Below are 16,409 nucleotides of genomic sequence, written 5' to 3'. Positions count from 1 at the left end.
TTTAGTTCCAAAAATCTTTTAATAGTCGTCTCATTTAGATTAAACATTATGATAGGTTCAAAGAAATCCAATCTCCAAATTTCATGTCCATCATTTATATTCAGTAAAGAGCAGCGACCCCTGCGTATAACTTGGTACGCACAGGGTCCAAACGACTTGGAGTAGGAGCAATTATCTGTATGTTTCATCAAACTCCCTTTAAATGTGAATAATTGAGTTGGTATACATACAATTACAATATAATTACAGTTATCTTTCCAAAGACCTTACAGTGTTCATAAACAAATGACAAATAAAATGTTGGTCTAAGTTTATTCTGTACAAAGAAGCCAAGCCATAAGAACCATGAGTTGGTTGAAGTAGGAAAACACATTTTAAACAATTCTCTTTTATAATAAAGCAGAAGTTATATTCCTACAATGTAAGCAAAACTGAAGACACGTGAAACAAAAATCTAGCAAGGATACTCAAATAGACTACAATAGATTACACAACACTAGATATGCAAAACTAAATGATTAATTTCAAACAATGCCTAATTTTACATTTTATAGCGCATTTCTCATCACACGCACGCACGCATACACGCACGCACACACAGGAGTGCTATATTTTGCACTACCAGATAGAAATATTTTGGATAAACTGGACATTTTACCACATGTGTGACCAGTATTTGAGTACAATTTCCACAGTAAGTCTTTATATGAGCGAGTTACAAGGCATTTAAAAGTAATTACAGTAAAAATACATTTTCATAATAAGCAATGTATGATGAGAAATATGTATAAAATAGCTTGATAATAATAATAATAATAATAATAATAATACTAATAATACAGATTTTCAGCTTTTCCCAGATCTCACCACTGTCCACCACAAGTAATGTCACTTCGTTCCACGAGATCAAAATCGCAGCGAGTAAGAAAAAGCTTGCCATACAAATCCAACTGTATAAACTTACTAAGTTCTTGCTAGGTAAAGTTCCAAAAAAGCCAAAGTGGAAAATGAAATGCACTTCTTCTTTTAGTCTGCCTTTGAAAGTGATTATTATAAAATGACTCTGCAGTAAGACTTCCTATTATGAGAGCGCAAAGGCAGGATGTTGGCGGTTGTACACCTTTGTAAAAGACAGAACAAACATATTTAATCCTATTTTACCTACACATCCTAAATACAGCTTTACATTTCCATGTTTTATGTACGTCGCGGTTCTCCTCCCGTTTCCAGCCAGGCTATACCCGAGTGGTAGAGTGGGTGCTTGGCAGGCCTGCAGAGCTGTAACCAGCAGGGAAGGTGCTGTATGGACTCATGTTGGAGAGGCCCATCAGGGAGTTGGGGATCATGGTGATGTTGTTGGGGCTCATCAGAGGGATGTCGTCAGGGGAGCGCCGTTGGCTCAGTGAGTAGTCCAAGCTGGGCGAGACGTGGAGAGGATTGTGAAGGGCTTCACACTGGTTCCTTTGCTGGGACAGGGTCTCGTCTACAGTGGTGGTGTGGCTGACATTGTTGCCTTTGCTGTCACGCTGGGGACTGGGCTGCTGGGGAGTGTCCTGCCGACTGCGCTTGTCCTTGCGGTAGTACAGAGCGGCGAAGGCCAGGACGTTGAGGAAGAGCAGTGACGCACCTACAGCAATGGTGACGCTGAGCTCTGTGGAGTAATCTCTCGGGTTTGGCATGATCAGCGGGCCCATCTCCCTCCCGTCTCCATCAATGTGGGCGGTGGATACAGGAGGCCGCCCGGTGCTGCCGGACCTCTTACCATTGGACTGAGTGGGGTCCAGTGGGGTGACCTTGGTGGTGGTGGAGGAGTAATGGAACATATCGTGGAGGTTGTAGAGATGGGGCACCAGGTGTTTCCAGAAGGCCACCTTGGTGGCGCGGTAGTGGTCACGGATACGAGGCTTCAGGCCAATGTGCAAGTACAGCTGGTCAAAGGGGTCGTACTTAGACCAAGCTACCTCCTCGAAGCGGTTGGCCTTGGTGTGGATGAATTTGGTGTCCTGTGGCACTGGTTTGTTAGGATCCCTGCAGACACACGATAGACAGAAAACGTCATGACAAATAAATTGTGGAAGAAAGCTATCCTAAATGGTAGTATTCCTATCCCACGTCCTGTCTTTCCCTGTGTGCCTCTGTAGGTAGTAATTCAGATCATATTGATATGATCTGATCAAAATATTGATCGGGAAACATCGGTGTCCAAATTAATGATGCAATAATGAAATTAAAAACAGGTTGCAGAAAGAAAATGTTTCATAGATTGTTGTTGTTTTGCACACAGTTCTTTGCTTTGAACATTAGTTTGATTATTTCATATTTGATTTTGCTTACATTTGCCATATCATGATAGATATCATTACTGGAAAATATCCTCATCCTCATTCATATTGGGATAAGGATCTTAACCACAAGCCCAACCCTAGGTAGTAATGCAATGTTGCCAATCCAAATGCAAACGAAATGCAAAAACAACGGGAAAAAAAAAGAAGAAGAAGAAAAAAAAAAAAAAGAACTTCATCAACATAAATCAACACAATGTAATATCACCATCTCTCCTCAAGGGCTCAGTATTCCTTTAAATCTACACACTGAAACTGCAGCCTACTGTGACCTGTGCTGTGCTTCATCCTTTTAAAAGCATCGCCCACAAAGACTCATTACAGCTGTGTATCCCACATGCAGGAAGACTTTAGCTGGCAGCAGCAGTGGAGTCCGTCACTACAATGCAACTCACTTAGGTGTCTCTAATCTTCACAGACACAGCGAATCTGTGCCTCTGTTTGACAAATTGCAAAACAAGCTGTCAGAAGGTGCCGAAGGTGCAGAGTTTCACTCGGTTGCACTTTCAAAAGCATGTTTTTCCAGTGCTGAGTCACTGTTATTGTAATATTAGGTCAACTGTCAGCCGTTGACTTTATATTACAAAATTATATTTGAAAACCTAAATAAGCTAAATAAGTCTCCTGCCATCCTAGGAATACTTTGAAAGTGTCATTGCTTCGAAATTTAATCAAAAAAGGTAACTTGAAGTCTATGCCTAAATGTATAGAGTACCTTTAATAAAGACATCAATATTTGGTGTCTCAATGTTGTATATTGCAAGCAAACCTAGACAGTATTTACAGGATATTCCTGTACTGATTTATTGTGTTTGAAATTACAACTCCCTGTAAAGTTGGCTGAGGTTTATGGAGTACATCTTAACTTCCTTCTTCAAATTTTCTCTTCAATCTTCAACATAACCTTTTAGTACGACAGTGAATAAGTGCTTTAAACATTTATGTGAATTAAACAGTACATTTTAAGATCCAGCATTTTTAGGAAATGTGCCCAAACTGATGAAACTTTGTTGTGTATGTAAATACAGAAGCCTAAAGTGGCTCTATTAAAAAGAGACAACATGGTATTTATGACATGGTGTGTGCTCATTATATGTGACTGTACAGTTAAGCATCACCAACATGTGTAGCATTTTGAAGGTAGTGTACACAATTAAATATATAGTAATTACAATTTTACATGAATAGTAATGTCGAATAAATCTGAGCATGAGGGAGCAGACCCAATTTACAATAAGAAGTGTGGATTAACGATAAAGGTATTTATAGACTTGCAATGTTAAGGAATTTATATTAATTGATACAAAAGCAACTATTCCATGTGAGAGTTCATGTGAACTAACAAAGAAGACATAGTATTGGGAGTTCAGGCTGCACTAATTAGGAGGAACTACTTAAAGGGTAATTACCACTTTTTTCAACCTGAATCCCATTTCCCCATGCATTTATATCTAGTAGACTGATGTGACCAAAAATCTTTGAATTTGGTCCAGTACTGAGCGAGATGGCAATGACGAGCCGACAAAAACCGAGCTACAATGTAACCTAATGGGGCAATTGTGGACCCTTGCTTTTTGATTTTGTTTTGGTACTGACAAGGCTCAGATTTCTTACTAAAAGTGTCTGACAACATTATCTATCTCAGGACGTGACGTTTTGCGGTGTGGAGAGTGAAACGCAAGATGAGAAAAATACGTTTAGGTGTCTGTTTCCCAAATTCATTTGAGTGAGAGAAGGCTGTAGTCTATGGATGAAGTATGTGGATAAAGAGTGGATGAGGAGCGCGAGAGAGAGAGAGAGAGAGAGAGAGAGAGAGAGAGGCCATATTACATCCATGGTTTTGTGTTATCTAAAAGATTTTCAATAAAAACAATGGTTCTTATATGCTCATTTCTCATAGCCCTGTGGATTAGAGCAGGTACAATGCTGACGCTGTAACCCAGCATTGTGTTTGCGTGGTATATCACTGGACACATCCAGACCACAGGAACAGATCCCACTCCTGACATCGTATTCTTTGGGCATGTAGGGGCTCAGCGCCCCCTGTGCCCGCTGTCTCTCGCTCTCTTGCTCGTTCTATTTCACTTCATCTGTACGGTTGTAGCCTACTTAAATGAATAGCCTACATGTGGTCATTGAACTATAATGACCTCAGCCGCACAGTCAAAACCATTTAAATATTTAGGAGCCATTACATTGAAAATCTTTTAGATAACAGGAGCCTATAATTTCTTTAGCTACTAAAAAACAACAGACACCTGAACGCCTTTTTCTCATCTCCCGTTTCTCCCCTCCACACTGCTCGCTTTGGACAAAAAGTCATGTTCTGAGATCGCTTATGGTGTCAGACACTTTTATTGCCAATCTGGTTATCTATCAGTTTTTTGGGACAAAAAGCAATGCTCCACAATTGTCCTATTATGTAACATTGTAGCTTGTCATTGCGATCTAGCTCAATACTGGACCAAATCCAGGTTGAAAAATGGTAGTTATACTTTACGGCTGGATCCTGCAGTCCTTTATTTAGCGTGATAAAGGATGAGTGAATGTAGCAGAAGTTAGAGGTTGAACATCTCAACACAAATAAAGTCGGCATAAGTGAGGCCATTACTGTTATAACACAGTACAGGCCAAGAAAGGGGTGTAAAGGGGGATACTAATCGCACGGCAAATATATGTAAATAAACCTAATTAACGTTAATCTGTACTTTGGTTTGTCCCTGGATTTACTGTTACTCACCCACTCTTGGCAAAGTTGGTCCAATAAGTCATAACCACAGCGCTGAGCATGATGTCATTCCTGGAGAAGTTACAGGGGAACAGGTCAGTTGGGCCCACCATGGGGATGCCAAACACATAAGGCACCTCATCTCCATGCGCTGAATCCGACCACACTGGCTTCATGAGGCTCTGGCAGTGGTGGTAGAAGGCGTAGAAGTATGTAGGCGACCCATATCGGGCGTGTAGGTCAGCAGTCACCACTGAGGGCTCAACCCATTGGTGGTCGGTGAAGAGGGCCACCAGGGTCTTCCTCCTGGTCTCCGGGTTGTCCTTGTCAGCCCAGTCTGTGTACATGAATTTAATTGTCTCCCTCAGTGTGTCCTTCCCTTCTGGGTAGCCATACAAACTGTCCACAAAGTCTGACACTGCAAAGTCAAAGTCACTGCCAGACACGCCGTCCTCCAGATCCATCACGTTCTCCACAAAGCGCAGCCCTTCTCCTTGATTAACACCCAGCATTATATCGTAGTTAAGGAATTCACCCTGCTCCATCAGGATCTCAGGGTCATCCGGGATGACGTCTCCGTCAATGACAGGACCAAAAGCGACGCGGTATCGGGCAGGTTGGATGTCTTGCTCCACCAGTTCCCTTGCACTCTTCTTCTGCAGGCAGGAGACCATGTCCACGGTGTCCAGAACGTTGCAGCCAACCCTCTCGGCCAGCATGCGAGTGTACTTGACTGGTTGGTAGTTGACAGCCCAGCTAGACAGGGCTGAGCCACTTTGGATGATGGCTCTGTGGAACAAACCTTGAGACACAAAATTCAGAACAAAAAGACACAAAAGGCAGCAGAAGCCCAGAGAACAGTGGTTAGTATCGGGGTATCAAGATATAAAGCATAAAACAGATATTCACTTTACACTTCTTGATATTCACAATTAAATCCAAAGTTTGTTGACACACACCATTTAGGTACAGACGATAAAACCAAACAAGCCCACATGCAATGTTCTTTAAATACTAGCCAGGGAGATAAAGCATTAGAGTAAAAAGCGAGTGAAAAGGCCAGATTGAGCCTTGCTGCTGGCGGAAGAAATGAGCTGCTGATGGGATGTTGTCCCATTTTATTGTTATTATCAAGATAAAAGAAATCTGACAAAAAGACTTGCTTTCCTCTTTTGATCAAAGTAATTATCAATTTGCAGCATTGTTTCAGTGTGGAAGTGTTTAGTTTTCCCTCCACCAGTTATTTACACACATGTAATTGTAGAATCGTCATTGCTGTGTGTCTAACTAGCTGCATAGCTTACATATGGACTTTTGATGCCAACTGTGCAGTGGGGGGTCTGTGCAGGGAGCTGAATATACAGTAACCCTGATCCATCAATGTTGATACAGTAAACACAATGCTCTGTTGAATTGTTTATATGCAGTACGTCACCTCTGTCTCTCGGGATTTTGTATCTACTACCTAAAAATGACAAGTGATATGTATCAAGTCAACAAATATTCTGCTGTGGTTAAGGCATGGCAGTGCAGGGAAAAGAGTGCAGGGACAGTGTCACTTTCTCCCTCCTTTGCTGTCATTTATTTCAATTTTATTTTAGGGCAACAGCTAGTTAGTCTTATTCAAAGACAGCTGGAGGTCTTGGTGCATTCTCTGCAGCCAAGCTAGGGAATCAAATACAAACCTCACAAAGGACAGTTGTCGCAGCCTCCCTGGCACTGATGAAAACACAATTTGTGCCTTCTTGTGATTCTGTCCGGCATCGATGGGGAGGGCCGGGGCAGTAATACGGCAAAGATAATACGTTCAATTCCCTGTGGGCCATCCATATTAAAATACGCACCTTTGATTCCTGCAAGGAGCTTTTGATAAGTGTTTCCCAAATTGCATGATATTCACTGAAAAGAAAAGTGGATCAAATACCAGTTTCCTTTGTTTATACTCTATTTTTTATTTAATTCATATTAATTTAATATTATCATTTCAAAAATTATACAGTTGATATCATCAATTTGTATTGTAAACTGGGCTAGGCTGGACTAAAATGTAACGTTTTGAATTAAAGCACTGCCAATATATGTGGGAGAAAAAAAGAAAATCAGGAATTTGGTCTTTTTGTTCGGGTCCTACTTCATTTTCAAACCAACCTTGTCTTCTGTAAACACTGTCTTTACTCAAGGCTTTGCAAACAACGAAGACAAAAGCAAAATAGGGTTTTAGATTTTTTTCGAGAAAACTTTGAAACATTTCACCACGCATCGCAGCTGGTCAAAAGACGGCAAACAAATCTGAGGCTGAAAGACGGAAATATCAGTCCGTTTGAATGGTGAAAACTGATGGACACAGGTGAACGTAATAGCATGGTGAAAAGTTTATAATGCCAGGAGGCGTCTTTAAGAGCGTCGCATTTTAAAGAGGCAAAGCTTTTAGGCTGATTAGATTGAGTAGAGGGGAACAAAAGCAACCACTTACTTAACGAATACCCCCTTTACCCTACTCCCATAATACAACACTTCATCTCACTGACAGACTATTTAAAGCTGCACTTAAAACAAAGAACCAACTTAAAAATGATAAAAAAAATTGTAGTTCAAATTAAGATCTATAAGATAAGTAATAAGATAAGAAATGAATATGACTGCGATATGAAATGTGTGGATTTTAACATTATTTTGAAGTTATTGCATTAATTGCTTAAGCTTGAGCTAATAACTGCATATCTGTATAATGAATCTGCATTGATTGAAGTCAGTGATGAGTGATGGTGATGGTGACTCTTACCCTCTGAGTGGTGGGACAGAGTTAGCAGACTGACACATGAAGCACCGATTCCGGATCCAAAGACTGTGATGCGACCTGGGTCTCCTCCAAAGTAACCAATGTTCTTACTGATCCAACGAAGAGCTTGAATCTGGTCCAAGAGTCCATAGTTTCCTTTTGCTGCCTGGTCACCAGTACTGAGGAAGCCTGAAGTATACAGAGAGACATCAGAGCTACTCTGCTGAAGTAGAGACATAGAGTATATGTCACAGCTTTGATCTAAAGTTGTAGCCCAGCAGGGCATCTGATGGAGTTGACACGTTCACCCTCAGGTGCAAATATGCATTGCTCTCTCCCACAGTGTCTTGACTACTTTAGTCAACTCCTCAAAATAGTCTCCGAGCAGCGACACCCCTCAGAGGGTGAATAGGGCTCTGCTCATTGAATCTGGATTCTCAACCTTGCATGGGACTTCATAAAATTCAATGTGCATGAAGAAATAAATCGTTTGCCTATTTCTCTACATGAATTTCATAAACCATGCAGAGGTCACCGGTGTTCTTACAATTGATGCTATTTCTTATTCCCTTGTCTAGTCTCATCTAAACAACGTTCTGTTTGGAATGTTAAACACAGCGGAAAATCTTGACCTTGTGAATGCTGCATCCATCCGTACTGTATTTAAATCGTTTTTCTTTTAAGCATGGCAAAGGCTGATCATATTTTACAGATTAGATAAAATCATCTAAAGGAAGATAAATTGTGTTTTCTAAATAAAACAGCATGTGTGCAACAAGGACAAATCACGATAAGTATTCGCATCACTTTTGTCACTGAGGACAACATTTGTATGCAAATCAGAAGCTATGCCATTCTACCATGATGTTAATTATATTTTCTCATACTGATTTACTTTTTTTTATGTCTCTGCATCTTTACCATAGGTTATGATGGCAACACAATTGGAAATTAATAGCTATTATGACACTTCATTATGGGCTAAATACCCCAATTTGAAACACCATTAGAAATGACCAAACAGACACGTTGTCATCACCTAATATTCCAATTCTGTAGTTGAGCGTGACGACAACCACATTCCCATAACTGGCCAGCACGCTGCCGTCCATCATGTTCCCAGTGCCCTCCATATAGGAGCCTCCATGGATGTAGACCATTACAGGTCGAGCCTCAGAGTCCCTTATATCTGCAATATCAACAGACACACACATATACGCTGAGCAAACAACTGCCGAGGCAACAGTTATGAAATGGAGAATTACTAGAGCATTGTTATTAAAATGTCTGTTCAACTGTCCAGTATGAGGTATGAGTAAAGCCAGCTTAGAAAAGGTGCTTAGAAGCAGTGGTAGGCTTGTGGTTTGTAAGCTGTAATGACATTTAGAAAATGCATGGTCAATACACTCTGACAAGGGGTGTATGAATAAAAGGGTCAAATGTAATTAACAGCAGTTTTTACAGCTCATCTAAGTGCACAACCAAGCATACAGTTTCTCTTTACCATATCTGAAGTTCTCTGGATTAGAGATAAAAAGAGAACCAAATCTATTGATTTTACTTGTGGTTTGATGTCAGTTCAGAAGAAATTCCTGTAATGATGGGATTTTACAGATCAACATATACTGTAATATGCATGCACAAGCATAAAAAAACACATTTTAGTGTAGACTGAAACTACACTGAGCTTGTTATCTACTAGTACATGCTAAAATAGAAACTGTTATTTTTTAAATAAAAAATTGCAAATCTATGCTTCATGTTTGGACACCAATTTGTAAAATTGACCAACCAGTGTCTATAAAAGGGACTATCTGACGGATAATAATGCCTAATAATCTTGTCGATCAACGTGCATGGCAACAGAGATGTAGCTCTTACTGAACGGATTGCGACAATCCAAGACACGAGGTGCCGCAACAGCATACTTATGTAATCATAAGTCAGAAAACATCATTTTTCTTAGTCCACTCAACAAAAAAAAAGAACCCCCACGGCTCCTCAGGAAAGTAAAAACTAAGAATTGTAAGAGCTTCATCCAAACTCAAGCTTAAAGAATCCATGCATCAAGACTTTAAGCTCTTGAAAATACCTTCAGATATATGAGTCTCAGCATGTGAGAAAGCTGCCCCCTTTTTCTTGTGTTGGCTCCCTGCGATTCACATGAGGAAAAAGAAGTACAAAATTCAAAATAGCATGGTTGACTGTGCCTCTTATTCAACATGGTCGAAATCAAACTGGCAGAATAAGGAGGAAAAGATACATAAATTACAGGCAAAAAGAGGATTCTATTTACATAGAGCATGTTGCACTTCTACCTGTAATTGCTTCCTGACAAAATGTAGATGACATTATGTTAAAATCTTTAGAGATGTATGACACAATTACATTCTGAGTTAGAGCAGAGGTGCACATTAATCAGTGTTTCTGTTTTCATTAAGTGAACGCATTTTTGTTCCTTGTTAGATATTTTTTTAGGAAATGGCACGATGTGTATACGCGCACACACATGCACACACTCCTACCTTTGAATGGTTAATGATCTGTTGTTGTTTTGATCCAGCTGCCTCAGCTTTGACTGGAGTAATACATCATTCTTGGTTTATTATTTTCTCTGTGTACAATTATATTTGAACCCTAACTGTCACGTCGATACTTGCTCTGCAGCATAGTTGCTGAAGATGTGAGGGTGGGTGATTAATAAACTCTGACTTGAGGTGGCAACAAGCCACAAAAACACATATTTTAGTGGAATAGTGGAAATTCCATTTGCAAAACAATTAGTGCAGATAAGTAAATATGAAAACCAAAGGAAAACAAATAATTCAGAAACATAACGCCCGAGGTGCATTTGAAATAACCAATGACGATGATGAGGAATTACAAATGTATAGAACTAATGGGTTATATTGTTTCCTTTGAAATGTGAATGCAAGTTTGAGATTTAATTTGTGTGCTTTAAGCAGCACTCAGACCAGGAGCTTTACAAAACGTGGGCTGCACCATTTTGGACAGCTATCTCTCAAGCAGGCTGTTTATCTGTTGCTACGCTACCATAGAAAAGTCAAGAGTGGCATGTTACAGACAAAAGCTGAACCCGGTCCAACTTTGAATGCTGACTGTTTTGTGTTATATTGAATGCTTGTGAGGGAGGCAATATAAAACTGTTTAACTGGCGTATTGATGTACCATTAATTGGAGAAATCTGTCTGTCAACACTAGATTTAGATTCATTACATATGTTACATAGTTCTACTAATCAGATTCACAGCAAAGTCAACAGACACACTAAACCGTTACTTGTTCATTTCACAGTTCTTTTAGATATAAAAAGATCCAGATTCAGACAGCAATCTAATATATTTGACTCCTGCACTTGACTTATTGGCCCCCAACAGACACATTGTCTGATCGAAGCAGCGGTTCTGTCAAATATGAAAAAAATTGTAATATTTAACAAACAGGAAAAGCTGGCACTCCTTGCTTCACTATATTGCCTAAGTCATTCTTCAGGATTACCTTTGATGCTCAGTGGTGACAGCCCGAAATGCTGAAAATTATTGCTCAGTGTAGGTGGACCAATACTTTAACAACACCTTACCTCAGTGATATTTCACCCCTGTACATTTATGTTTAGTCATGCCTCTGGCATCAGGGTATCTTTAGTTTAGAACTACCAATATACAGCATGTATACATTTTTGCTTATTTTTTTCGAATGGAATATGATTGCAACAATTGAAACATTAATGGCATTGCTTTGAATGGTAAATCAGCCCTTGGTGGCAGCAATGACATGAGCAGCGGTCGCACACATGCTTTGTAATGATAACAGAACGACATCGATAATAATGATAAATAGATATGGATAGATATTGCTGTCCACTTTACCACACCAACTCACCCTCCTCTGTCGGAGCATAGATGTTAAGATACAAACAGTCCTCGCTCTGATCCTGAATGTATGTGGCAACTGTGTCCAGGTTATAGGTGAACCATATGGGCATCATGATCTCTGGCACGGTGTTGTGGATGTTCTGAGGGCACACAGGCATGAAGTGGGTAGCATTCTTGACTCCTGACCAAGAGGCTGGCTGGTCGGGGGGCATGAAGCGCTTCTCACCCACGGGTGGAGCAGCATAGGGGACCCCCAGATACTGATCAACAGGCCTGAGCACCTCGCTGGGCACAGGAACCCTGAGGCCTCGCAGTTTCCCAAACTGAGTGGTCACTGTTGGGTAGAATTTCTGGCTTGTTGCCTTGGTGAATGACCAGCAGGAACATAATATCCACCAAAGAAGAGCACAGTGGGTGATGGTAACAGTCCCTTGATGATGTAACAGGTGTGCAGGCAACAGATGGTCTCTAAATGTAGCCAGCCACATGGTCTGGGCTGGACAGTGCCCTTGCACAGTACAAATGCACACTGTAGTGTCCTCTCAGTCCCTTTGCACTGACTCTGTCAAACAGACATCACTCACTGTGCCTTTGACTGCGATGGTTATCAAATCCAAAATCACCTCAGCCAGGTATGGACCACCCCCACTTCTGCTTTTCATTGCAGTGCACACAAATCTGAAAACAAGATAAGGCAAGAAAACATCAAAACTATATGAAAATAGTCCTAAATATCTGTACAATTGACTATGTGTTGATAAACTAGGATCCTCTTCCTGTATCTTAGGGTGCTAAATACTTACTTATTTACGCTTAATATCAGTATTCCAAATCAGCTGTAACCCTTCAATGTTTATAACCTTTTGGGGCAAATTGCTGTCTAAAAAGAGCAAATTTATGCTTTGACATGTACAAATTACTGAATACTGATTTCTGTGTATCACTGGGGTAGGAGATGTGAGGAATGTTAAAAATCCATCTGCTGTGATGTTGGAGTGACGCTGTGAAACAATCTCAAGATAAAAGGTGTTAAACATCCCTTTTCTTTTTTAAAGGAAACTGTGAACAGCAAAGAAAGACAACCCTTTAATATGCACTGAAGAGAGACACACTGGGAAAGAAATATCTGACTTGAGGGCGATGTTTTAGTGTTCAAAAACACCAAACGTCTCACATCCTGAATAGGGAATGTTTGCATTTTTGAGTGTTTTACACACCTAAGCAACACTGTCAACTAAGCAACTGACTTAAAGATGCATAATGGAAGGATCGCAGAACAAACATGTCTGATGGGACCGCAGTAGCACCATCCCTCCTTATAAAGCAGAGTAATTGCAGGTTTATTGAAAGAACTGAGGAAGGTTTACGAGCAGTGAAAGACCATTTGTGTTAAATATCAGAAGAAAAGGATCCTTTGACTTCTTGAGAATTTGATTTGTGAACCCCCCCCCCCCCCCCCCTGCACACTCCTTTCAACAAACACTATTAGTAAGTTGTTTATCTTGAATCCATGAATGGGCTCCTGCTGATTCCACATTTGTGTGAAATATAAAAACTTTGATCTTGGATCTTTATTCCAGCAACGTTGGTCCGATTGATGCAAAGATACAAACATTTGCATTTAACCTGCAGTCACTAAAGCTTCTGTGTGATGATCGTTTGTCTAGTTAGTGGTTCACCAACGTGCATGCTTCAGCGAACAGGAGAATACACATTCACCCTTAATCCCACGCTGTATTCAAATTAGCTATGAAATGTAAGATCACCCATGGAGAACTACAGAGAGCGAATTGTGTCGTGCATCTCCCAATTAACTACTTTGTTATCCAAAATGCATCCCGTCTTAGTTCTTATAATGGTCTGGGATAGCATTAAGCATAATATGTTTGACATCAGGTTCTTACTGGCTCGTCAATGAGCAAAGCACGAACAAGCTTGTTAACCTAATCACATCGATTGACGAGTACTGCCTGGAGCATTGTGAGAGATTGCAGGTAAACATCACACTGTCAGCCTGATGGACCTATCTTTTAAAACAGGGGACAATAGCTCCCTCCTCATATGAGAAACTAATTAAACATGTGGTGCATTGGCTTTTCTCTTTCCCTGCAACATTTTGTTTACACTATAGCAGGAACATGCACACAAAGAAAAGCTGCTCATTCTCTCTTTCACAGGTGTAGCACATTACCTGATACGGACATCAACATAATTTGCCAATGTTTAAAGAATGAGATTAGTCAGAGAAATGTGAGAAATATTGTACATCTCTGCCCTAACAGGCCAGCTTTGTCTGTATTAATTAACACTTGTGAATGTTCCCCATAGCCAGACAATGACAAACCATGTTCAATATGTTATGTGACAATGATGCACAGCTCCCAAAACAATAAAATGGTAAATATATAGAACCTGATTCTTTTTTTTTTTTTGTACATTGGGGCACGTCTCCTTTGGAACTGAAACTGGGTTGTTCACTGATTTATAAAACATTTGGAGGTACAAAATTCTCTTTGTTCATAAACCCTGCTGTGAAAGTGTTGTCAGTTATTAAATTACAGTTATGGGCTGTACAGTGGACCTTACCCATCAGACTTGGTTAGCTGTCTGTGGTTTATATAGCAGCAGTCCTGTCCCTGCTGGGGCTGCTGTAGATCAAAGGGTTACTATGAATTCTTAAAATGAGCAGCATTTCCTTTTAAATTACACATGCATTCATGATATTTGTATCAATAGATGCACTTTTTCTGCTATTTGACATCAAATCAAAGTTGTAATTGAAATCATTAGAACAAAAGCTAAGGTCTACATGGTATACAGTACTTTCATTTTGTTTTACTAATTGTACTGCAGACTGCTAAAGCAGCTGAATACTTCCTACAAACGGGCTGCAGAGTATTCTTTTTGTAGTCTGCGACAGGACAGATGTGGATAAAAGCTTTATAGCTAACACCAAATGGACCATGTAATAAAAATGAGCCATCACCCAGTCAAGTTTGATACACTGCAAGTTTTTGTGCAATTTAGACTGGCAACATGCCCGGCAACAGGGAAGTTTGAATTAAATGCTCGCAATAACTCAGCAACTGATTGAAATTTCAAAAATCAAGATGTTTTACAACCATAACATATTATTCTAATAGACTATTTTTGCACTGGCAGATGTTTATGCACCACAGAGGTGGTTTGGGTCAAAGACAAGTTTTTTTTTTTTTATAGGAACCCAAATCCTTTAATTTGACTGACTTGACCCCAGATACAGACCTATTAGAATGATAGCTATATTCATGCTTCTCTCTCATCATTACTATCTGTACACCTACACAACCGACAAGCACATAAATCAACACCAATTCACCAATAAAAATCTCTGGGACAACATCTTATCGACCAGTTCTGGTAGCCTGGGGGCCCTTCACATGAAAGCATTTGAGATGGAGACCAGTATGCTATGTCAAACAACAGAGCTACTGGGGTCCCAATGCCCTTGTAATTCGACTGGTGTGGATTTAAACCGTTTTAGTGGATTCCCCAAACCCTCCTAATTTAGCAGTGCAACACAAAGAGCAGGGACTGACGCAGAGGAACACTAGGCTACCTTATAGATAACATGCAGGTAGCACTCAACATAATGACCAGTGCTTTATAAATGAATGCAAGCATCCAGACCAACAGAGAAAACCAAGCCACAGCCCAGATAGCATCGACAAACTGCTGTAGCGTGCGCGTGTATGTGTCTGTGTGTGTGTGTGTGTTTGTGTGTGTGTGTGTGTGTGTGCTTCACGTTGTGACTGAGGATCTTATTTAATCTAGGTCTAGGACGGTGAAAAATTGGACAACATATGGAGAAAAAGCGAGCCAAGACATTTTCCATCATAGCCTATCGCTAAACAAGAGCTTAATTGAAATAATCTGTTTCGATATGTCAGTTATCAATCTGAACAAAGATTCGTCTCAGGGAAAAAAAAAAAACAGAATCATTAGGTTAACTCACCTGCTTTTACAGAAGCTGATACGCGCTCCATCTCTGCATACCATGCCCGTCCGTTTCGCTGTAAGACAATGGGGCTGTGTGAATTATTCCCCGGGTTTCAGTATCAAAGACGCGGATCTTCACTCTTATCTCCTGCTTTGCACAGTCTGTGTGCTTTGCGCATATACGACGCCAAGGTCAGGAGCGCCAACGGTTTTAATGGAGCTCCCACCATAGAGATCTCTATACGGCGCCCACTGCCAGCGCGTTACTAGGCAACCACCGGGATACGCCAGTGCATTAAATCCAATCTCCACAAACCGACAAAATCCCAATTTAGAAACCATTAAGTAACCATCGTAACCTCGGACAGCACTCACTTAGGCTACTCACGCGCTTTGTTCTCGGGCGAAACCCATCTACCTTAGAACAAGGAGAGTGCAGAGCTGCACGGAGAGAAGACGTGCATTTGGAAAACATTAGATTTCATTGGCATGAGCCTTTTGGAAAATCTTGCCAACCATGTAAATGGGGTAGGATAAGAAAAAAAAAATGCAAACCATCCTCCAATATGTGTTTCCACTGATTTTATAATACATTTGAAATTAGATTCCTAACCTCCTGACCAACGTCTTCACAAAATGAGTTCACTAATGAAAGCCTGTTCTCTCATCATTATAGGCATTAGACT

At 40.4% G+C, this 16,409-nt stretch overlaps 1 protein-coding gene across 2 annotated transcripts; it reads right to left on the bottom strand.

Moving 5' to 3' along the window:
* nlgn3b (neuroligin 3b) lies at positions 1 to 16,160 on the bottom strand. Of its 2 annotated transcripts, XM_034889939.1 has the most exons (7): positions 15,740 to 16,158; positions 11,753 to 12,423; positions 9,942 to 10,001; positions 8,889 to 9,038; positions 7,853 to 8,038; positions 5,083 to 5,872; positions 1 to 2,028 (listed from the first exon to the last, which is right to left on the bottom strand). In XM_034889939.1, the coding sequence occupies exons 2-7, from the start codon at positions 12,231 to 12,233 to the stop codon at positions 1,236 to 1,238; spliced, it is 2,460 nt and encodes an 819-aa protein (XP_034745830.1). In that variant the 5' UTR covers positions 12,234 to 12,423; positions 15,740 to 16,158; the 3' UTR covers positions 1 to 1,235. The 2 variants fall into 2 exon arrangements, with proteins under 2 accessions (XP_034745830.1, XP_034745832.1); XM_034889941.1 differs by lacking the exon at positions 9,942 to 10,001 and having other exon boundaries at positions 1,236 to 2,028; positions 15,740 to 16,160.
* Positions 16,161 to 16,409: the final 249 nt, after the last annotated feature.

Source organism: Etheostoma cragini, chromosome 13 (assembly GCF_013103735.1).
Source record: "Etheostoma cragini isolate CJK2018 chromosome 13, CSU_Ecrag_1.0, whole genome shotgun sequence".
Classification (NCBI taxonomy): Eukaryota; Metazoa; Chordata; class Actinopteri; order Perciformes; family Percidae; genus Etheostoma; species Etheostoma cragini.
The sequence above is the reverse complement of the archived record's forward strand: the minus strand, read 5'-3'. Positions and strand labels throughout refer to the sequence as shown.

What these genes read in the sequence shown, in the direction of transcription:
- nlgn3b (XM_034889939.1), bottom strand. Translation starts at nt 12,233, where the DNA reads ATGTGGCTGGCTACATTTAGAGACCATCTGTTGCCTGCACACCTGTTA. An exon ending in CTATGCTCCGACAGAGGAGG is followed by an intron (nt 10,002 to 11,752) that starts GTGAGTTGGTGT and finishes TGTGAATCGCAG; the next exon opens with GGAGCCAACACAAGAAAAAG. An exon ending in TGAGACTCATATATCTGAAG is followed by an intron (nt 9,039 to 9,941) that starts GTATTTTCAAGA and finishes TTGATATTGCAG; the next exon opens with ATATAAGGGACTCTGAGGCT.